General features: G+C 33.0%; 2 protein-coding genes across 5 annotated transcripts; one reads left to right on the forward strand and one right to left on the reverse strand.

Annotated features, from left to right (window-relative positions):
* Nucleotides 1-8040: 8040 nt before the first annotated feature.
* On the forward strand, nucleotides 8041-16239 carry LOC112521396 (serine/threonine-protein kinase GRIK2-like). Of its 4 annotated transcripts, none has more exons than XM_025130228.1 (13): nucleotides 8041-8298; nucleotides 8505-8742; nucleotides 9235-9562; nucleotides 11377-11451; nucleotides 11546-11590; nucleotides 11924-11998; nucleotides 12558-12645; nucleotides 12732-12856; nucleotides 13400-13495; nucleotides 14228-14294; nucleotides 14380-14495; nucleotides 14595-14673; nucleotides 15948-16239. In XM_025130228.1, the coding sequence occupies exons 3-13, from the start codon at nucleotides 9245-9247 to the stop codon at nucleotides 16109-16111; spliced, it is 1248 nt and encodes a 415-aa protein (XP_024985996.1). In that variant the 5' UTR covers nucleotides 8041-8298; nucleotides 8505-8742; nucleotides 9235-9244; the 3' UTR covers nucleotides 16112-16239. The 4 variants fall into 4 exon arrangements, with proteins under 4 accessions (XP_024985996.1, XP_024985997.1, XP_024985994.1 ...); XM_025130229.1 differs by having other exon boundaries at nucleotides 9243-9562; XM_025130226.1 differs by having other exon boundaries at nucleotides 8042-8298; nucleotides 9129-9562.
* Nucleotides 16240-17276: 1037 nt separating this feature from the next.
* On the reverse strand, nucleotides 17277-19176 carry LOC112520959. Its single transcript, XM_025129585.1, has 2 exons — nucleotides 18940-19176; nucleotides 17277-18886 (listed from the first exon to the last, which is right to left on the reverse strand). The coding sequence occupies exons 1-2, from the start codon at nucleotides 19061-19063 to the stop codon at nucleotides 17448-17450; spliced, it is 1563 nt and encodes a 520-aa protein (XP_024985353.1). The 5' UTR covers nucleotides 19064-19176; the 3' UTR covers nucleotides 17277-17447.
* Between the last annotated feature and the right edge of the window lie 4777 nt (nucleotides 19177-23953).

Below are 23953 nucleotides of genomic sequence, written 5' to 3' on the forward strand. Positions count from 1 at the left end.
GTGGATGGTTTTGTGGAGAAGAAGAAGCAGCCATTTATAGAGTGGTAAAGCTGGTCTAGTTGGCTAGCTAATAAGCCACAGAGTTCGGCTTACGGTACGCCCTCCACCCACCTGCAGGAAAACTACAATATTCCACTTTTTCTTTTAATAATCCTTGAAAATTAATTCAAATCATCATTTATTAGTGGATCCGTAATCTTAAAATTACCTATAAATGCATTTTATATGGTTAATAATAATGTTTATTAAACCGGCCACGCCACTATCCTTACCAACATAACCATAGCCACTAATTTGGAAAGACCTAAAACCGCAAAAAAAAAAAAAAAAATTCTCCTCGTGGCCACGAAGGTTCAAATGCGGTGACTCCAGACTATCTGTAAAGCARGTGGTCATCCTAGGATTAGTCGGCTCGCATAGCGGGTTAGATATCTAGGTTAATTAAAAAAAAAACCTAAAACCGCAAAAAAGAGACAACGAAGCCTTAAACAGGTTGTACAACATCAGATGAACCACGATTGAAGACCCTGAAAGACGAGAGTAGTTGTACTTGAAACCGCACATTCTGGTTCGGGACACGGAAGCTGCAAAGACCTGTTTGTTCCTCGAGCAACAGATCATGTACAAAGCTAAATTTACCTTAATAAAGAATGTACCTAAAATTTTATATTTAAATTTATTTTTTCATGGAATAAAATGAATGTGGTTGACATTTTGGAAAAACGTAGGGTGTGGTTTGCTTAAGCTTCAATTGCGGGTGGCACATCTTTTGCTATTTAGCATTCTCTCATTTACAGATGGTGTGGCCCCGGATATATAGCTCCATTCCTCACACTCCAACTCCCACTTGTTATAATTCATATTAAACTACATCTTAAAAACCATTTTTATGTATCAAATACGGTTTATTAATATATATTATTTAAAATTTAAGATTACAAGTAATTGTACATAAGTACAACTTGTTAAAACTTCATTTTAGATTCGTGTAAATAGATGTAGATAAACGTAATCAAATACATGATAAATATCTCATTTTAAATATAAAAAATCTAAAATATAATTATGATAATCATTGAGTTTTGACAGAATACTTAATTATTATTTTGATAAAGTTATATTATTAAACCGAAAATAAATTATTTTGTGATTAGATCTAAATTAAATTATAATAAAAAAATTGAATTAAAGAAATAATACATAAAACACAAACTTTTAAATCGTTAATTTGATACTCATATCGATATATAATTTTTCAAACTTTTATGAGATAGTCAAAACTCAAAAGTGCCTGGAGGTCTCAGGTTTAAATCCAAGGAGGAATAAAAATCATCTTGTGGCCACGAAGGTTCAAATGCGGTGACTCCAGACTATCTGCAAAGCAGGTGGTCGCCCTGGGATTAGTTGGCTCGCATAGCTGGTTGGATATCTAGGTTAAGAAAAAAATTATATTTTGATTCAAAAATATAAAACATTATCGTTTTATCAAACTCATAAAACTGTGTTACAATACTAACAAAGACAAAAAATAAAACGAAACATTAAAATCAAGATGTATCGCGTTGTATTGCGCGACTACCCTTCTAGTAGTTTTCAAATTACAAGATGATTATCGTCGTTCACTTGGATTTGATCCATTCTTCTAACGGCAGTAAAAATTTCGTTAAAAGAGAAGCATTTTTTTAATTTTTTACTCCATCAAAATCCGTTTTATGATTTTGGTCTCTGTGATTTTTGATTGGATAAAAAATAGTTAATAGAAGGACAAAAATGTCCCTCGTTTAACATAAATTTTTAACAATTACGGGATCAAATTTGAACGTTTTTACAAACCATAATATTATCGTGTAATTTTAAAATTTCATTACGTTATTTATAATCATAGGAACCAAATTTATAGCTTACTCTTTAATTAATTAATTATATATTCATTAAAAGACGAATAGACTTGGTCAATTTCTTTAGCTTCATCCATACCCCGGTTCAAGTACTCGGTTGCTTCCTCGTGTCCATTACATCATCTACCATCCACAGTCTCAACAGCAATCTTAATTGTTCTCTTAACTGGTAAGACGTAAACTAGCCTTTTATTTGTCTCTTATTGTTCTCCAAACTCTTAGTAACGACATTTTTCAATCGATTAACCTTAATCGATCATTTATTTCAATTGATCCTTGCCAGATCGGTCTTGTATTTTAATAGGATTTAAATGTGTCAAATACCGTCAATTGCAATGACATGTTTTCGTTTAAATGAATGTTAGTTATATAATTTAGATGTAAATTTCGTAGTAATGATGAATAAATATGTGAAATTGTATAAATTTATTTATAAATTCAACAATGTAATTTTCTATATGGGTAAAATAGATAACTTAAACAAATTCAGACGTTTATTATTTTACAAAAAACAAACAGTTTTATTGATTCATATTTTAAACTTCAGCAATCAGCACCATCTTTTTATCAATCAGAAATTAAATAAGACTTCAGCACCTCTTAAAAAACAAACGTCACGTAGACAATATCAGTTTATATTATACATATAATATATGTACTTATAGTAAGTTATGTTACACATCATATCATTTGACATTATGCAAACCTATACTTACTATCTTATAAAAACATTTGGGTTAAATTCTTAAAAATCATTCCAATGCATCAAGTATTATTTAATGATACATATTACTTGCAATTCAAGACTACAAGTAAATGGTGTATGTGTACAACTTTATAAAGTTATATGTTTGAATTCATATAACGAACTGATAAACATAATCAAATAGAGGATAAACATTTCATTTAAAATATAAATAATGTAAAATATAATTAGAATAATCATTGAATTCTAACATAATAATCAATCATTATATTTATAAAAACAATTACTTAAAATTCAAGATTACAAGTAAAAGGTATACGGATACAATTTTTTAAAGCTATATATTTGAATTCATATAACTAACTAATAAACATAACCAAATACTATAAAATGTCTAAACTGTAATTAGGATAATTATTAACTTCTAACAGAATACTTTATTATTGTCTTTATAAAAAAATTATACTATTAAAATAAAATAAATTAATTTGTTATTAAACATAAATTAAATTATAAAAAATGAATTGACAATAATCTTTATACAAAGACGTTATATTATTAAAACTAAAACAAATTGCTTTGTTATTAAACCTAAATTAAATTATAATATAAAATTGAACTAAAAAAAGTATACAAAAAAATAACTTTTAAATTGTTAATATGATACTAAATATCGATATAAATTTTTATAGGGTTTTCGAATTTATATTTTATTAAAATGTAAAAACATTATCGTTTCTCAAAACTGTATTATAAAATCGACAGATACAAATAATAAAGAAAACATTAAAATCAATACATATCTCGCTGCATTGCACGAGTACGGTTCTAATATATATTCATTAGGTCAGTGTTAAGCTATCGAATGGAAAGATTTTTTTTTTATTAACCTGAATATCCAATCCGCTATGCGAATCGACTAATCACAGAACAACCACCTTCTTTGCAGATAAGCCAGAGTCACCGCATTTGAACCTCCGTGGCCACAAGAGGATTTTTATTCCTTCTTGGATTTGAACCTGGGATCTCCAGGTACTTTTGACCTTTAGAGCAAAGCTCAAACCAATCAGACACCACCTTTGTGGTTAGAATGGAGAGATTTTTGACCTCCATTTCCAACATTCACTTCTTAAATCGGATTTGATAGCGATTCTTCTTCTTGGTACGGTTGAGAAGGGTTGGAGAGTCGAGTTTGATTGATTGCAATGGTTAGTGGTATCATAAGGTATGGTTTGACATAGAGGTACAAAATTCATAGGATTTGGTTTGACACTGATGACGTCCACGATGTGTTAATTGGATATCATCTGTCTAGCAACGGTCATATAAAACCTAACCAAATGAACCTTTTATTAACAACTGTTACAATGTATCTGTATGATGAAATGTGAATTACGGAAATTTCTTATTTGTCATGTTAAAGGGTGTATATCTAATTATTAATTTTATTTATAAAATTATGTTTTACGTATATATCAGATACTACCACTATCTTTATAAATTTCCTAAATGTTGTCTTTACTAAGAATAAACAGTTCAGATGTTAACCGATAGTTATTTAATTATGTGTTATTTAAACAATGTACAGTATTAAAAGACATTATGCACCTATTTTCAAATATTTTAAAATGTCCTTTTAATTTTTTATAGTACAAAGACAATGACACAATTTATTATTGGAATACATATAATTAGATAACATTAGTTTTAGAGTTAGGGTTTTCGCAAGAATAAGAATTAAGGTGAGAAGCGTAAGAAATGATCTCCACATTAAGATGAGATGCACCAAGATGTATTAGATCAATCCCCATATCAAATGCGATTATAGATGGATGAGTTTTGAGATTAAAAGTAATCAAAGATCTAAATCCCTTGTTACGTTTTTTATCTTAACTTTTTTTTTCATACTATACTTCAGATTTAATTTTAACCATTACAATATGCCCAAACGGCCCCAATTCTTACCCTGCATGATACCCGTACGTGTAATTTGAGTCAAATACCCATCATTGAAATATAATACTGATATGAGTTGGCAGTCTTGGTAAGGTTGGGACATTTTCTGTTTTATATTACTTATGAAAAGATAATATATCTGTAAATTTTTATAATGTTCATAATACATGTTACATAGAAATACTGTCAATGAGTATGTAAATCTACAAGGTCATATACAAAAAAAATATGTTTGCCTCTATTTTCAGAATCTCGAATCATGTGGATTGTTAAAATAAAGCTTTATAACAGAGTCTTCTTAATTTAAGAAGTATGAGTAACACCAGTTACTTTTTCAAAATGTCACGTATGTTTTATTTAAATTAAAATGTTCAAATATCTTTAATAGTATACGCAAATATATACAATAACTCAACAAATTAAAGAACTGTTACATAGCGGTTAAGTTCCGATAAGAAAAAAAGTTATGTGAGAAGCATAAGAAAAAATATAGATTCTATAGATCAATCATAATTGAATATCAATACTAATAAGTGCATCGAGATGCACTAGATCAATTCCCTTCTAAAGTACAATTCATAGATGAGCATGCGATTAAAAATAATAAAGGGTTAAAATCTTTTCTTACGTTTATCGTCATAACTTTTATTTTCGCATGATTATTCATTTATTACATGATACATAAAAAAAAATAACTTGCTATAAAAAGAAGTCCCTTTTAGTAACTACCGATCTAATTGGGCTTTGAATCGAACTCACCAAGTGCGGGCCTTTTAGAAACCTTGTTGGACAGGCCCAAGACCAATTTCAACTTTCAAGTTTAGGTTCGTATGTTCATATTTAGTCGTAAGTTATCGTCTACGTTTACCAACACGAGATATATACTTATACAACATCAATTAGAAATGTCGGCCCGAGACCCGCAGAGAACGACTTGGGACCGGACTAACCCGGAACTGATTGGAACCGGGAACAGGCTGAGGGTCCTTAACCGATTATGATGTTTAAGGAAATTTCCCGGCTCGGGACTAGTTATGGGACCATGACTGGGACCGGTTATACATAGGCCCGCTTTTTTTAAAAAAATAAGTTTTTATAAATTATATATCTAGTTTTTCAATATTTCTACAAGATTTTCATGTTCTTATACTAAAATCTTCAAGTTTTTTTTACGTTTTTCAAGTTTTTATAAGTGTTCCAAATTTTCAATACAAAATCTCAAAAATCGTAACTATAAAACATCTATAAATTTTCAAGTTTTTGTAAGTGTGATTGAACACTCAATTAGGATTTTAAAGTGCGTTCTAATAAGATGTTGCTTAAAAAGGAAAATCTTCAAACAACATCTTTTTAGGTTCAAAATTGACTTTCAAGCGAAAAAATTTAGGACCGATTTGGGTCCAGCATGAGACCAGTTACAAAGTATGGAGAACGGGCCTTAGTATTTTGGTCAGACCGGGACTGGTTATGTTAGAATCAGTTACGGAAAAAGGTAAATTGGGACCAAGGCCGATTTGGGTCCGACCCTCAACCAGTTTTTGACGATCTCTAATACCAATGTAATCTTGATTTGAATAACTAATTTTAAAGTGACATATGGTACCAGAAGAATCAGTCTTTTGTCATTCAATCAATTTTGACTCAAAGATCGAAGCTTTTTCCAATGTACTTTACAAAATCAAACAAATTCTCAACCACGACGTTCCATTTCAATTGATATTGATCCAAATAGATTTTCACAAAAATTCGCGATTATATGAATATTTATCTTACAAGTTAAAAAAACTAAAACCGTGCGATATTTATTATTACAAACTTAAAATAATGATCCAACACCGTCAAATTATGAAATTGTTGTTTTGAAAAAACCTCAAAAAAACCAGATACACGAAGATACAAATCGTACCATCCCTGCATTGACAGGTAAGATAAAAAGATGAGATATCTGTCATTTGTTTATGATAATCAACTGATAGCATTTACAGATAAGACATGGACTCGAATATGTCTTATTTGTCACGAATTTATTCCTTATCTTTCTATTGAATTTGATGCTACACGATATTGATTCGAATGTTACATGTCAAGTTGTCATATGGAACTGAAAGAATATTGTTCACGCCACGATTTATTTATTTTCAAGATTTATGATATATTTGATCATAGTGGTTACACTCGCTAACCTTTCAACTATTCAAAATAATTATAACATTTTACTTGATATATAATTATAAAAAAGGTATCGATTAACTTCATATGAAAAAAATAAAGAGATATTATAAAGTCAAATCAAGATATCTTTTTGTTATGTAAAGGCGAAGACTCTGAAGTGGCGAACACTCGGCCCAGCGGGCGAACATGCCGGGCTCCGGCTCCACGCACCTGCTGACACCTTTCGAAACACTTTCTAGTGTGCGCTTTAGTTTTCGAATGTAAACGAACCTGACTTGAAAACTTTTTTAGTTCGCATTTCCTGGAGAAAATAATATAGGACAACTTAATTTTCATAAAACAAACTTGACAATGATTTTATGTTGGATTGTCCTATTGACTTTTCATTAAGTCATGCATAAATAGAATTATCTGTGTAAATTAGTCTGTCTATATATATTGAAAAAAGTTATTGCTTGTAGAAGTTTTTCGTAAATTGAGTGAGTGTATAACTTTAATTGAGAGAGAGATGTTTGAAAAAAACTCGACTTTCTTAATAAAGCTCCCTTTCTAGAAAATTACTGAATAAGCTGTTTTCTATATCATTAAGTCACTATCAAACAATTATATATAACTACCCGCGTAATAGGGGTGTGCATCGGATGGGTCGGGCGGGTTTGGGTGGGAAAATAAAAAACCTGACTGAATCTCGTATGTGGAAATCAAGCCCCGATTTTTGGATTTCGGATTTTTTCGAGTTCAGGTTGGTCGGGTTTCGGGTTTAGTTATAATGCAAAAAATATATATACAATCGATTTAGAGGATTGATAAATCAATAGTATGTTTAGAAATTAGAAAAAAAAAACACGACCGATCAAGATTTTTAGGATTTTCAAAAGATAATTAGATAAATAAGTATATTTATATAGTATTTAAAATATATATGTATTTATATTTCGGGTTTTCAGATGGATCGTGTGGCCAAAAATCAAACCCAACCAGAACCTGGATTTTCCCCAAAAAGTTGGATTTCAAGCATTCGAATTTTACATAATTACTTGCTTTCGGTTCGGGTTTCGGATAATTCAGGTTTTACTCATTCCTATGAAGCTTATTAAACTGCTAACGAACAAATATTTAGATAACATAATATTTTATTTTATTTTATTTTAAAATTTAAATATGATTTTAAGTATTTATTTATTAACAATATCAATTGTATATTCTTAACCATAAAAAGCAAAGAAACGAAGGGGTGAAATAAAAAGCTGCTGCGTTGAGAGAGACATGAGAGCCAACGGTCCAAACCCTAATCAATTCCAAAGTAAATGACCAAAACACCCCTGGCCATCTTCATCATCAAGGTTCCACAAGTAACAAAGGTGTTGCTGTTCCTCCGCACGCAGGAGAAAACTCTCCCCCACGCGCACCCAACGCGCCACCCTAGATTTGCGTTTCAACGGCGGATTCATCGGAAAACTTTCACTACTGCTTCTACTTCATCAACAATCGATCAATTTCCCGTAGTTCGACGTAATTCGATTATGTTTGCGTCTCTTGCCCTAATTTTGCTTTCGTCATTCCAGGGTAATAATTCATGCCATGACGTTATTCTCGTATTTGTTATATTAGTATTATAATTAATAATGATATAGAGCTGTCTGAAACTTCTATGTGCAACTTGTCTTAATAATTAATCTCCCGATTGCTTTTTATTCCTTCTCTCCTAACCGTCCATGATTGTATAATTTTTTTTTTCTATATGTTTTTTCAATTTGGTTGTTTTGCTGAAGGATAAAGGAAAGGTCCCAAGGTATCGTCTTGGTGGAGCCAGGCCTGCAAAATTTGGTGTGGGCTGCTGTCTTTATCAAGGAAGCTGGAGAGCTGCTCTTGAGAGATGTTGTTGGCTTTGAATCGGAATGGGGTTTATTTGATCAACTGCATCTTTCATTTTTCTGAATGGCATCCTTTGGAATTCAGCCAAAAATCTGATTAGCTAGGGTTTAATCGCCCCCTTAATCTTTGTAGCAGGTAAGCACATTTAAATTAAACCCTGGTTTTGTCTATTCTGCAATTTGATATGCAGCAGTTCCAGCGAAAAAAAGCTATATAATTTGGCTGGATGTGAAAACAAGTGTTTTTCAAATGCGAAGATGATATGGCTACCATATTTAAGGCCAATATTAATCTAATTTAGCACTCAGACAAAGTTTCATGTAACTGTAAAAGCATTTATCCCAAGGTTTAATAATCATATTCATTTGAAGTTGAATTAAGCCCATTTGATTCTCATTTGGAAAGTCAAATCTTTTTTCCTGGAACATAGGAAGCACTTAGGTCGGGACTCGGGAGTATTTGAGGCATCATTGGCTGTTGCATGGTTGTTTAACTTGAGTTTTATTTTATTTGTTGGACAGGTTTGGTTCTAATTAAGCTGGTCAATTGTTGCTCTAGATTGTTAAAGTTAATACAGTACTGGGAAGATCAAGTATCTATGTTTATTAAAGGATACTCTATTGCAAGTGTGGCAGAAATGGGCTGTTGTGGTTGCTTTGGGTTTTCATTTGCAAAAAAGCAAAAGAAGACTAGGCCGAGGATGCACTATGGGAATCACATTTCACAGGAGTTATTGCTAAATGACGAAGTAGAAGAGGAGGAGGAGGAGGAAGAAGAAGAAGAAGAAGATAATTGCTCATATGGTGAGGACATGTCCGATACTGAAAAGGGAGATCATGAGGAGTTCAGGAACCCAGCAAAGCGCTCCGAAGAGATTCTTTTGTACAGGACGCAGAACGGATTGATTTGCAGGGAATTCCCTGTCAAGGAAACACACAAAGTTGTCCGGTCAGAGGTAACTTGAATGAACAATGGTTGTATGTTCTGCTTGCTTATTAAACAGAGTCAGGAATGGCTGGAAGATCCCCTTGATACTTAATATAGGCATTCAATTTCACTTCTATAGAGGTTAGGCATGGTTATAAGGTTCTAATCTTGCTGCTTCTGGGAAATTTTTATAGGAAGTCATGTAATAGCTAGGTTATTTAGGCCAACTATAACCATAGTCGATAACAGCACCCACTTCACCCAAAGGTCCCAAACATTGAAATCCCAAAAATGCGTGTTTGCCTATGTAATTAAATAATTTTAGAAGCTCTAGGTACAATCTTTGTCTGGGTAAAGTTCTCAAAACATTCAAAGACATCTCTTTTCGAGTGCCACAACATTGTTTTTGGTGTCTTTTTCATGTTCTAGGTATATACAAATACTTCATGTTTGGAAATCTGGAACTACCTTTTTTTAAGACGTTGATAATGGAATAGCCTATCATATGTGGTGGTGACTAGTTGATGACATGATGTGCTTTGCTTGCTTCCTCCTTTTGTCCACTAGTGCATTTGTTTCAGAATGGCCTCCGGAATGAGAAAGAAAAACTTGGTTACGGTACCCAAGGTTAGGCCAACTACTTTAGTGTAGCTACACCTAAAAAAGTGCTTCTCCTTGCTAAGGTGACCATTTCCGAACCTGTATATGTTGGCCCCTTTCACGCTGTAGTAACATCTGGGGCTAGGATCCCAAATAGACCTAATGGGAAAGCGTGTGTGCAATTTCAGGAAGGCCTACTACTGCACACAAATTAGAGAGTCATGATGATATTACTGAGAAACATTTTTATCAGAAACTTTTTGCATGCTGACACCAAGGCTACTGCAAACCAATCTTCACAAAGCCTAACCTGACAGAAAGCTGCTCCCGTTCTCCTTTTGGTCTTTGTTGGATGGGTGAATGGTGTTCTTTGTTGTTTTATTGCTCTTATTTCAGATGTTTAGAAAGAAGAAGCTAATGGTGTAAGCAAATAGACCATCAAATATATTAGTTTTGAAATGATGAATCGTATATGGCAAGTCTAAAGGTGTGAAGTGTCTAATGCAGTATTTTTCTATTCTCTTTGTGCTACAACCACTATTGTCCCTTTGTTCTGTAGCCTCCATTATTTGAAAGCTCGATAACAAAATATTATATCTTCATGAACATTTTGCTCCTCTAAGAGTTCACTATAAATAGTTTCACTTGAATTGCTTTCCATTTTCTTTTCCGTGACTGTATAACCATTGTTTATACTAATCAAAAGTCACCACATATATGTAGAAGTATATATAGACGACCCTCTGGGTAGCATGGTTAGCTAAGAGTGTGCTTGATAAAGATTCTAGTGGTAGTACCATTTTCCTGTAGCAGATTCTATGATTACCCATTTAAGTGGAGCGTAAGTACAAAGACGCTGTTCTGGTAATGGGAAGCTTTTGTATACATTTGTAGTCTGATCATGCTAGGCTTTTATAAACTTTTCTAGCCTGATAATGCTAAGCTTTGATATACATTTTAAGCCTGATAATGCTAAGCTTTTCTATACCTTTAATCTACCAGAGAGTCAGCTTAATTTTTTGTTTTTTGCTTTTGATCCTCCCACTAGCATCTCTTACATCAACAATGTTCACTTTTGTGATGTAAGGCTGTTAAACAATGTTAGTGCACTTGATCTTTTCAAGGAGACAGGATGTCATGTTTTTAGTTACCATCCTGCTCTGAATTTCTCACAACCATATGTATGTCATGTTAACCAGCTCTTGATTCGGACTTATATTGGTTCTGCGTTTTTTGCTTTAGGATGAGGATGGGAACAAGATGGTTAATGAGTATGTTCGTGAGTATAAAATTGGCTCTGGCAGCTATGGGAAAGTGGTAATTATTTCATTGCTTATACGTCGTGCCAACTCTACTCCCCAATGTAAAAATGTGTGTTATTCTCAACTCATTTGGCTCGCATGTCCGACAGGTTCTTTATCGAAGCCAGGTCGATGGGAAGCATTATGCAATTAAGGTAGTGTTCGGAACTTTCGAGTATTTGATTTTTCTTAGATCTTGTAATCGACTCATGTCTTGCGAGTTGGATTCCTTACAGAGAGTATATCATCATGGAAGCAGTCTTTTGCCTTCTCAATTGAGTTTATGCTATTTTACATTTTATGGGTATTAGGCTTCACTTCCTTCTCATAATGGAAGCTAGCTAATGGTACTAGGTCGGAACTCTCTTTTTCTAGTTCCATAGAGCAAGTCAAAATAACTAAGCAGCAGCTTCATCCAGCACTCTGAATAGGAATATGTGAATTGCTCGTTCATATTATGATGGTTGATGTTTAATTTATGAATGTAGGCCTTTCACAAGTCTCATTTATTAAAGCTACGAGTTGCTCCATCTGAAACTGCCATGACTGATGTTCTTCGTGAGGTATTTTCCTGCCTTTTCATGTAAATTTCAATTGGTATATAATGATATCTTCAGACGTATATAATTCCAAGATACCATTGCTAGCTGTAATCATTCTTGTACAAAATGTACACATCCCAAATGCCACAACAGCATCATGCTAAGCCACCATTTGTCCAGGTGTATTCTAGAAGGAATAGAAGGGGGATAAATTACACAATTAAGGGCATTATAGTCTCACCGGAGTACTTCTGTTAGATAGGGAGAGGGAATATTATATTTAGAGGTAGTAAAGAATAAGGGAGGGCGGGAATTATTTTTGGGTAAAATTCTCAAATTGGGAGTCACTTTGGCTGTCGTATACCAGAGATGAGTTTTGTTTGATTAATGGCTGCATTTTCACTTGAAACGTATCACATTATTTATCTGTTGGCTGCCAATCATAGTTGAGCTGATCAATCCTAATTGCTTCATCTTCTTTTCCTTTCTTTTATTGGTATATAATTTCCATTTTTTTCTCCTTTTTTGCTGTATTTATTCTTGTTTACAAGTTAATGATGTTTCATCAACTGACTTGCAGGTCTTGATTATGAAAATGTTAAATCATCCCAACATAGTAAATCTGATTGAGGTGATTGATGACCCAAACACAGATCACTTCTACATGGGTATGATATGCCACTACCCTTTTTCTTTTTTTACATTTCATTTTATTGGTAGGTTTTTCTTTATCCATTATTTTTTTTATCTTCAGTTCTTGAATATGTGGAAGGCAAATGGGTCTTTGAGGGTGCTGGACCCCCAGGTGGCCTAGGACAACATGTTGCAAGGAGATATCTGCGTGATATAGTTTCTGGGTTGATGTATCTCCATTCTCATGTACGACTTCTCTTTTTAACAAAACTATATTTATGTTAAATTGTTAATACCCCTTTTTTAATCAGTTCTATGCTGACTTACTACTTAATTGTCTAATCAGGTATTATAAAGTTATACATCCTCCACCAAAAGAGAATTGCCACTTTTTCCTTTTTGGGTTGTCTACAAAAATTGCATATTTTCTTTATTGGAAATTAATTAGAGCAAAATGACAACCTTGATTCTAAGATTTGAATTTCCTTTGATTAAGTTGCTAGCTTTCTTCAGTTTCTTTCCCTCTTTCATCATAGTGAAAAAAACCCTCTACTTCTCTTTCCCTAAAAAAAGTATCCCATGTGGGTCCTTTATGATATAACTTTTCTTACTCAAATTTTTGTGTCTATTCCTACTAAAATTCGCGGAAAAATATTTAAATTTTGTTTTTGATGATCCAAGCAGAGTTAGCTTTTGTTTATTATATATTGCATAAGACGACTATGTGGTAGTCAACTCATATTAATATCCACATTCTCTCTTTGTTTCATCTCCATTTTTTGGTCTCAGAATATTGTGCACGGTGATATAAAACCTGATAATCTTCTCGTTTCTGCCACTGGCACGGTGAAGATTGGTGATTTCAGTGTCAGCCAAGTTTTTGAGGTAATAATTAATAAACTCCTATGCCCTGCGTTCCCTTGTTAGATATTATCAAATATGTTACTCATGAACTCCAGTAACAGAAATGCCTAAATCTGATTTTAATTTGTTTTCAGTCCTTTTATATAATATTTCCAAAAGGGCACCCTTGTTTTTCATTAAAGATTGATTTCTGTTTGTCCACATGTTCATCTAACGACTGTCCATGCTACCAATGTATCTATTTTAAAGGCAAAATAATAAAGTTAGCATTGCACTTTCATGTTTTGTTCACTCGTATGCCTGAAGAAAGAGATTTGTCAATCATATTAATTACATTATATTGTTCAACTGCGGTGGGATTTCACATATGCAAGTGGCCGATAGTTAATGATCTATGCTTTAATCCACAAACGGCAAACTTTCATTTGTTGATGCATTACATTCCACGAGTTCCACACTAGTTTGTTAATTTTGGATGGAAATAGTGTAATAGGATTTTGTGAGTATATACATCTACGGGATTGATAAATCTTTTGTTGAGGCTTGCAAACTAGAAAACAATTATAGTTCTGACTTTTTTTCCTATTTTTGGAAATATTGCAATTACAATGTTACCTGAAAGAGTTAAAGGGCTTAGCAGCCTTACGTAACATATCCTGATCCTAGAGGAACGAAGAGCATCAGAGGCAAATTTGATGATCTGTTCTCGACCTCTGATCTCATTCATGATATCGATCTTGGTGTTTTTGATAGGATGAAAATGACGAACTTCGACGCTCACCTGGGACTCCTGTTTTCACTGCTCCCGAATGTTGTTTAGGTAAGATGGTTGTATCAAGATTGTTGTCAACGTCATTAAGTTTCCCAAAAAATTGACATCCCCTTCTCGGGATTTTGATCAATAGGTCTAACTTATCATGGCAAAGCGGCTGATACCTGGGCTGTTGGAGTCACGTTATACTGTATGATACTGGGACAATATCCTTTTCTTGGAGACACACTGCAAGATACATATGATAAGGTTTGCTAGTTGACTGACCTCATTATCAAATATCAACACCTGCCTCCGTATTTTATATATAAAATCGTACCAATTTTAACATATTGGCTTGTTTCTCAGATCGTTAACGATCCTCTGTGGCTACCCGTGGGTATGAACCCCCTGCTCAAGAACCTACTCGAGGGTCTTCTCTGCAAAGGTCAGTAAATACGCCCGTCCGTGTGGTGTGTCTTTTGCTGCTACTAACTCATAAGAATGCTGCAAATAGTACATGGTTTTTGATCTTTTGTTCTCGAATTTGGGAAGAAAAGGAGGAAAGGAAGGAAGTTATTTATTTGTATTTTTGAGGGAAAAGTTCAAAAAAATCCAACAAACTTTTCCATTTTGAATGGTTTAATCCATAAACTACGTTTTTGAATGAAAAAACCATTAAACCTTATCATTTTGAATGATTAAGTTCTTGAACTATTTTTTCGAATGAAAAAAACATTAATCTTTTGATTTTGATTCCTTAAGTCCCTGAACAAATTTTAATAGATAAACCATCTGCTCTTTTAAAAATTGGATACCTACATTCTTTTAACCCAAAAAAAGTTACATTTTTACCCGACTAGTAAAGTTCGATGGTTTATTTAGTTTTAAGAAAAAATTCAGGGTCTTTAATCATTAAAATTGTGAAAGTTTAATGGTTTTTTCATTCAAAAATAGTTTAGGGACTTAATCATTCAAAATGAGAAAGTTTAATGGATTTTTCATTCAAAAATTAGTTTAGGACTAGACCATTCAAAATGAGAAAATTTGTTGGGTTTTTTTGGACCTTTCCCTATTCTTGAAAAGAAAGTGAAGGAAATGGATAGAAAGAAAAAACAATTTTTCATGTTCTTGAATGCGTTTGGGACATTGGACAGAACAAAATAAGGATCACTGTTTCACGTTTGGCAGAACTTCTATGAGGAACTAAGTGGAACAGTTCTGTTCCACCCCCACCCCATGGAACAAGGTGGGACAGAGCTATATTTTACCACTGTAACCTCAAAATAAACTATAATTCTCTTCTAAAACATCAAATACGCCTCTCTCACACATCATATTCATTTTTTAGATTTTATTTAGTGTATTTTATGCTCTTTAAACCGTTTATTTTGGTGTCATTTTAATCATTTGACAAAATCTTTCTAATAATATATTTTGTTAAAAAAATATTTATTTTATTATAATTTCATAAGTTACCTAAACTAATCAAAATATATAATTATGGGTAAATTGGTCATTTTATTTGTTCTGTCCTATCCAGTTCTATGATCTTGTCTTACCAAACGTTGAACCGTTATTCTGTCATGTCTTGTTTGGATACCAAACGTACCCGAACTGTACCGAAAGGAAAGGAAGTAAAGAACTAAAGTTGTCATTTTTACAAATATACTCTTTATGTTTGTTCATCTATGATATTTTGGTATGGTATATCTTGAACAGACCCAACAGGGCGAATGAGTCTAGAAACGGTTGCTGTTCATCCGTGGGTTGTGGGCGATGACGGACCGAGTCCCCATTACGTATGCTGGTGCAAGCGTAACATGTTACAGAGGGAAAAGAAGTCGGATGGGAGCATAACCGATGCTCTTATCAATACCGACTAAAAACACTTTTGTATTTGTGAAGATTTCTTTGTATAGTAGAGTTTGTTCGTTTGTTTGTTTGCGAGTTTTGCTTTAGAAGTAAACGATCTTGTAAGAAACTGGAAAGAAAGTACAACTTGTGAAACATCATCTGTGGGCTATTTGGTTTCCTGAGGACATACTTGTAATTTTATTAGTGTAATCCTCCAAAAAGGGGATCGAGATTCAACAATGTGTTTATCGCAATCAAGATTGTGTTTCTAAATGTAATGATCGAAGCGGAGTGATTTTTGTGGCATTCCAACGTCTCCTCGAACGGAGGCCTGTCGTTGCCCCACAAAACAACGGTGAAAAAATGTGTCGAATTCTTGTATGTGATACATTTCTACTCTGATACCATGTAGGATATGTAAAACGACAAGAGAACCATAAAAAAGTAGTATAAATGTAAGTTGGCAACAATGAGGGGGGCCAAAAGAAACCATGGGTCTGTGGTTTAACATTTTTTTTATTAACCTGGATATCTAACCCGCTATGTGATCCGATTAATCTCAGGACGACCATCTGCTTTGTAGATAGCCCGGAGTCGCCGCATTTGAACCTTCGTGGCCACAAGAGGATTTTTATTTCTCCTTGGATTTAAACCTGGAACCTCCTGGTACTTTTGACTTTCGGAGCCAAACTCAAACCAATCAGCCACCACCCTTGTGGTTGGTTTAGCATATTCCATTTGAGCATTTTTCCAAACCATACCATATATACTTCAATCCGCAAAAAACCATACCGTGGTGCGGTTTATGCAATTTATACCCATCATTTTTTTTTCTTTTTTGATTAACCTGGATATCCAACCCGCTAAGCGAGCCGACTAATCCTAGGGCGACCACTTGCTTTGCAGATAGCCCGGAGTCACCGCATTTGAACCTCCGTGGCCAAAAGGAGATTTTTATTCCTCCTTGGATTTGAACCCAAAACCTCCTGGTACTTTTCACCTTTGGAGCCAAGCTCAAACCAAACCCATCATATTTTATGCATATAATCTGATAATCATGAGATTAAACTTTCATTATAAAATCAACGATAACATGACTGTAGTCCAAAAAAATAAAAAGTTTCAATTAAGAGAATTTCGATCAAAGTTAAATGAAGGCGATCGTGTACGGTTTTGCGGTTTAGGCGAACACCCTAAAAGAAACACACTTCACTTGGAATTTCAAAACATAGACTATTACAAGGGAAACACATACATACCCTCCATGAAGGAACAAGTACCAAGGTCTTTCGTACACGAGATACCGACTACACGGCTTATTAACCTTGAGTTATTCTTCACACAACAACTAACGACCGAATGGATTCAGTCCCCTAACCATTGGTGGACGAAAACACCGGCATTTCTAAGACCGTTATAAAGACTTGTGCAGTCCCTACAGTAACTCGTTCTGCAATCGACCCCATCAGAACAGCGAAGAAAGAGCTCATCGACATGGCAAATCGCTCCACTTACAAATAACTCGAACAGAACTTTCAATTGCCTTACTCCTGCATTCATCATAAGCACCACAAAGTCTCCATCTTTTGCGGTTTCCTTGAACCAGTCGATGAATTCAAACTGTTCTTCGTGCAATGGAGCCTCAAGATAATCGACAGACATGAGACTAGGAGCGATTTCATCATCTTCATCAAGACCCGGATGATAAACGAAGGTGACACCGGGCTTTTTGACATGGGAAGTGAGAGCAGATACATTATGATCAACCACATAAACATTGAAAGCATCAGGATGGATAGGATAACGGTGATCGAATTCCACTGCCCCCATGTTGATATAAATCAGCCTATTCCTCGATGAAACATTCAGAAATTTGGGTAGATACGAAAGCTCCTGAAATCGTGCTGAATTTTGATCTACAAGAGGCTCGATAGATTTCATAAAAGGCTTGTTTTTCGATATAGATGGGCAGTCGTTAGGAAGCTTGTAGTCGTCAAAGAAAGCAACATTCTCTAATCGTTTCTTGAACACGATTAGGGTAAAGGATCCAATCCCACAAACATGGAGGATCTCGGAGTTTCTCAAGAGCAACGAAACTGGGGTTGCAGACCTTACCAAGCTACGGGTATGGAAGGTCGAGGAACCCACAAGCATGGCGCCAACGCCACCAGGTCGTAAAATGCGTTCAATCTCTAGTACAAGAAGAGCTGGAACAGAAACCTTATCGGGAGTTACGGAGAACACAAGATCGAAAGAATTGGAACCGAAATCCAGTTTGTGGTGAAATTGTTTCCTCAAAAGGGATAAAAGAGGGTTCGAACGGACACCGAATGCATTAGAGAATCCTAATTCTCGCATTGTTAAGGCAATCGAATCCGAATCCTTCCCTACACACAAGGATCTTGCATCAAGGTTTAACATCTCCTTGTTCATCAGCTCTCTAATCACACTAACAGTCAAATTGGTACCATCCACACATGGAATGGAGATCTCTTCTTGTGAAAGTGAAACCCTAGGGGTTTTGAGTTGTGTGTTCACGATTGAGCCGATGTTTAACGAACATTTATCGAAATTCAGCAAAATGGGATCAGTTGTTCGGATCTCGTTGGCAATTCGAGTGAACGAGAGAACAACCATGGCGACCACAAAAAACATAGCTCTGAGAATCAAACGCCAGGCGAGCGATCCTCGTAGGATCTGCCATTTCAGGACATTGAAATCCATTGCAAAACCTTTGCAATTCGGCACAGTTTTACAACAATCTCGTTTGATTGAAGTAACGAAGTTAATTAACTCTAGAGATCAAGAGTAAAATTGAAATGAACAACCAGAATTTGAAAAGGAGGAATGATTTAGCGAGTACAAAACCTGGAGGAGGTGTGATTTCCACCCACGAGTAATACTATGGAGTTTTGAAACCCTAACCAATCCCTCACCGGAATCCTCTTCCCCATCGTCGTCCGAAACCACTTCTGATTCATCCTGTAACTTACATACTTTCGAAAATCGAGATATTACATACTAAAATGGAAGAACAAGAGTGAGAAAGGATCAAGGGAAAGCTATGGATGGATCTGAGATATTGGAATGAGATAGAACGAGTGAAACTGGGAATTATGTAAGGAGGATGGAGTCAAGAAGGTTCCTATAATTGTGTTCTTGATGGTCCCAATCATATGCATGTGACTGTGTTCAATGATAGGCGACTCAGTATGACTCGGACCAGACCTATATTTCTCTCATTCAATACGAGTCGACTCGGTATGACTCGGGCCAATCTCCATTTATATTGTACTCTATATTATATTATAAAGTATTTGATAAAAACTCTTAAGAATCATGTATAAAATATTGTATATGAATGTGTATTACTTAAAATTCAAGATTACAACTAAATTATATGTAAGTGAACTTTAAAACTTCATTTTGAATCCGTATAACAAATCGCAGATAAATATAGTCATATACATGATAAACATTTTATTTTAAATATAAAAAATCTAAAATATAATAAGGATAATCATTATGTTCTAACATAATACTTAAATTATTATTTTTATAAAAAATTATGTTATTAAACAAAAAATAAATTGTTTCGTTATCAAAACCTAAATTAAGTTATAATAAAAAAATTGAATTAAATAAATTACACACAAAAAAAACATTTTAAACAGTTATTTGGAATTAATATCGATGGAATTTTAATTATGATGTATTCAAATTTATATTTTATTCAAAACTAAAAATATTATCACTTTCTCAAAATCACATAAAAAACATATTACATCGACAAATACAATAAATAAAATGAAACATTAAAATCGAGATATATATCGCTGTATTGCACGAGTACCCTTTTATGAGATACAATAGATACATAATAGAATTATGAGTAAACTACAAATTTGGTCCTTGTGGTTTGTCAAAAATAACTTTTTTTTTGTCCTTGTAGTTTCGAAATTATAAGATGTTCATCGTGGTTTGTAAAAAATGTCTGAAGTTGGTACTTTCCTTTAACAACCATTACAAAATTCCGTTAAATTAGATATTTTTATGATTTTGATCCATGTGGTTTTTGATTGGGTAAATGATGAAAATGTTTGTTGCTTAACGTAATTTTTCTAACGGCTACTAGAGATATGGATCAAATCCAGACGTTTTTATAAGTCACAAATGCATTTTGTAATTTCGAATCTATAGAGACAATAAGTTTTTTTTTAAACTACAAGAACCAAACTTGTAGCTTACTCTAAAATTATAAATCTCACAATGATAAACATATATGACAAAAGTTGATTATTGACAACCACAACCGATCCCACACTGATAAACATATTTGGTTTATATCTATATCAGGTTAAGATCAAGTGAATATTCTGAAAATAAAAGAACCAAATAACACATCCAAACCATTAGATTGAGATGATCCGACGAATGTAATAAAAAAAAGGGGTTATAACCAACTTTTTTAAAAAATAAACATATTTTCCCTACATTTTTTTAATGAAAAATAGGTGAAATATAGCAAAAACTAAAAGAAACAAAATATATCAAATAAATAATTATTTTATTATTTTTAATTTAACATCCATTTTTGATATATATATATATATATATATATATATATGTTTTTTCGTTTTTTAATGAAAAAATAGGAATAATATTGTTTGTGTTTTGAATTAATTCGTTAATTTTGAGTGATGAATGTTGACTTTGTTAGATGTGAATTTTGACTCAAGTATCGGTTAATAATATATTTTAAAAAAATAAAATATTAATTAAAATAGGTATACACGGGGAAGGGTCCGTCCTCTACGGAAAGGGGAAGCGAGTTGACTCACAGAGAGTCGGTGGGAGACCTACAAGGGACTGAGGGAGTTAATGGTAGCCGTCTAAGTGGGGGAGACCCATGTGTCAACCATCAAACCAATTTGGTAACATGTCCATTCCATTTTCTAAGAATACCCCTTCAATTATTATTAACATAGGGTATATTTCTTTGACAATACTCACCAGGATTAGCGGTATTGTTGAACCAGACAAAACAACAAGCAATGAAACCAAAGACAGATATAGCCGCTAAACTATAAGATAAGTAAGCCTCTCCAGACCATACAAGTGTATGCATTTGTATAATTCTTGTAATTTAATTAATTAATTAAGATATTTATAAAAATAATAGGAGTTTATTTATTATGATTTTAATATTTATGGAATATGAATAGAGTTCATTAATTATGATTAATACTTTATATTAAGAAACAATCAAAACTTCTATGAAATCACATATTCATCAAATGAAATGGACGGTTGAGATTGAGTTATATTGGTTGCACGAATGTCAACGGTTATATAATAACCAACCTCTATTAACATATTATTTGATATATATATATATATATATAGAGAGAGAGAGAGAGAGAGAGAGAGGTTGGTTATTATACAATCTTTGTCATTTGTGCAACCAATACAACTCAATCTTAACCGTCCATTTCATTTGATGAATATGTGATTTTATAGAGGTTTTGATTATTTACTAATATAAAGTATTAATCATAATTAATGAACCGTATTCATCTTCCATAAATATTTAAATCATAATAAATGAACTCTAATCATTTTCATAAATATTTCAATTTATTAGGTTGCATTGTTTGTACAAATGCGATAGGTTGTATTTGAAATAAACCCTATATGTATATATATATATAGAGAGAGAGAGGTTGGTTATTATACAACCTTTGTCATTTGTGCAACCAATGCAACCCAATCTCAACCATCCATTTCATTTGATTAATATATGATTTCATATAAGTTTTGATTGTTTCCTAATATAAAGTATTGATCATAGTTAATGAATCATATTCATTTTTCATAAATATTCAAATCATAATAAATGAACTTTCATCATTTCTATAAATATCTCAAATTATTGGGTTGCATTGGTTGTACAAATGCAATGAGTTGTATTTAAAACAAACTCTATATATATATATATATATATACATATATATATATATATATATATCATCGTGTTCACATGAGATAAAGTTATTTTCATTAGACACGTGATATAAATTTTTTACGCTTGAAACTTAGGTAAAAAAAAGTCGAACATTCACAGCAAAAACACTATGAAGGTTACTTTCACAGCGTTTTATTGTGAAGTTTCAAGTGTAAAAAAGTAATCTCACAAAAACAAGTTGATCTCGTGTGATCTCAAGTCTATACACACACATACATACATAAACAAACATTTATTTAATTAAAAGATCGTTGAAAAGGTAAAACAGATATATAAATTGTCGAGAGGATTGATCAGATTCAGACTTTTTCTATTGTTCATGAATATTGTTGGTATGTAAATATTTGATACCGATATATTTGATATCGATATCCTTGATTAGTGTATTTAGCCTTGTATTTTCTGGTAATGATCTTGTACCCACAAAAAAATATAAGGCTAATTACATTAATCAAAGATATCAATATCAAATAATCAGTATCAAATATTTACATATTAATAAGAACATATCAAATTAATCTAGTATTTCAAATCAATTTACTCTTACGAACGTTGAAATAATGAAGACCAAACAATTTCTACCAAATGTTGTGCAAATAGGGTTATAATACATAGATCTTAATGTTGATTATGACATGTAAGTTGAACTTAGTGGAAGTTCCAAAAAAACTAACTGAACAAGTGATTTACTGTACTGAATTGTTAAATTAATTTATCATATAATATTTTGGTCTGATTAACCCCATCAAAGAAGTCAAAAACCTTCTTGCACAACCAATTATGATTAGTCCCGAGTGGCAGCCTCGACCCAAACGGAAGTGCGATGTGTCTGAAAACTCGGGATAAAAAATGGAGATCTGCCCTCTCAGACCGCCACCCATATTATGGAGGCCCCTTCACACTTTTCGTTTTCTGGAATGAAAAGAATGGATACGACAGTGGTGCGAGTAGGCTTAAACTTGAGAGGGGGACCTTTGCATTTTCTCTTTGTTTATATATGTATTAACTCCATAAAAAATACTACACATAAATATCAACTAAAATATTAATTATACCAACATATTAAACCCAGTAATAAGAAAAAAGAATCCCAAGCGTGGGCAGAATGGTGTGGGGGTCAAGAGCTTGACATATAGGCCTATTGGCTTTTTTCGTGAGGTGCGTTTCCTGGCTCGAAGGTTTTGGATTGGGACTGTTGTTCGACTTTTAAGGTGTTCTTTCGTTGGTTTTTTCATTAGCTTGGTATATAAGATGTAAAGTTTAAAATGAAGAAAACCTTAGATATAAAAGAAGATACAAAAAAAATGTAAGGCAAATTGTATGAAAAAGTAACATACTTTTACTTTGATTCTTATTTTGGGTAACATACTTTCTAAACTTTCATTTTGGTATATAAGATGTAAAGTTTTAAACATTTAAGTACCCGAGTAACTGGTTGAAGACTAATTTTAGATTAAAAAGAATCCATGTCACTAACCACGTCACCAAATAATACTGAGTTGGATACCACATCAATCGCTACATAGCATGATAACCGGTTAATGCTTCAACCAGTTACCCGAATACTTAAATGTTTAAAATTTTACATATTAGGTACAAAAATGAAAGTCTTAAAAAAATACGTTATCAAAAACAAAAACCAAGTTAAAGACTTAAAATACGCTATTTTTTCATGTAATTTATCTACAAATATAATATATATCTTGAAAGTGGTCTGAATATATTAGAAGTAAAATAAAAAAAATTAAAATTTATGGGAAATATATAGGGAAAAGTGGGGGAAAAAAGAAAACAAACATTCGTGGAAGCAAAGAGGGAGCGAAGTTCAATACAGCTTAAACCCCTA

Source organism: Cynara cardunculus (assembly GCF_001531365.2).
Source record: "Cynara cardunculus var. scolymus isolate 2C chromosome LG 11, CcrdV1, whole genome shotgun sequence".
NCBI lineage: Eukaryota > Viridiplantae > Streptophyta > Magnoliopsida > Asterales > Asteraceae > Cynara > Cynara cardunculus.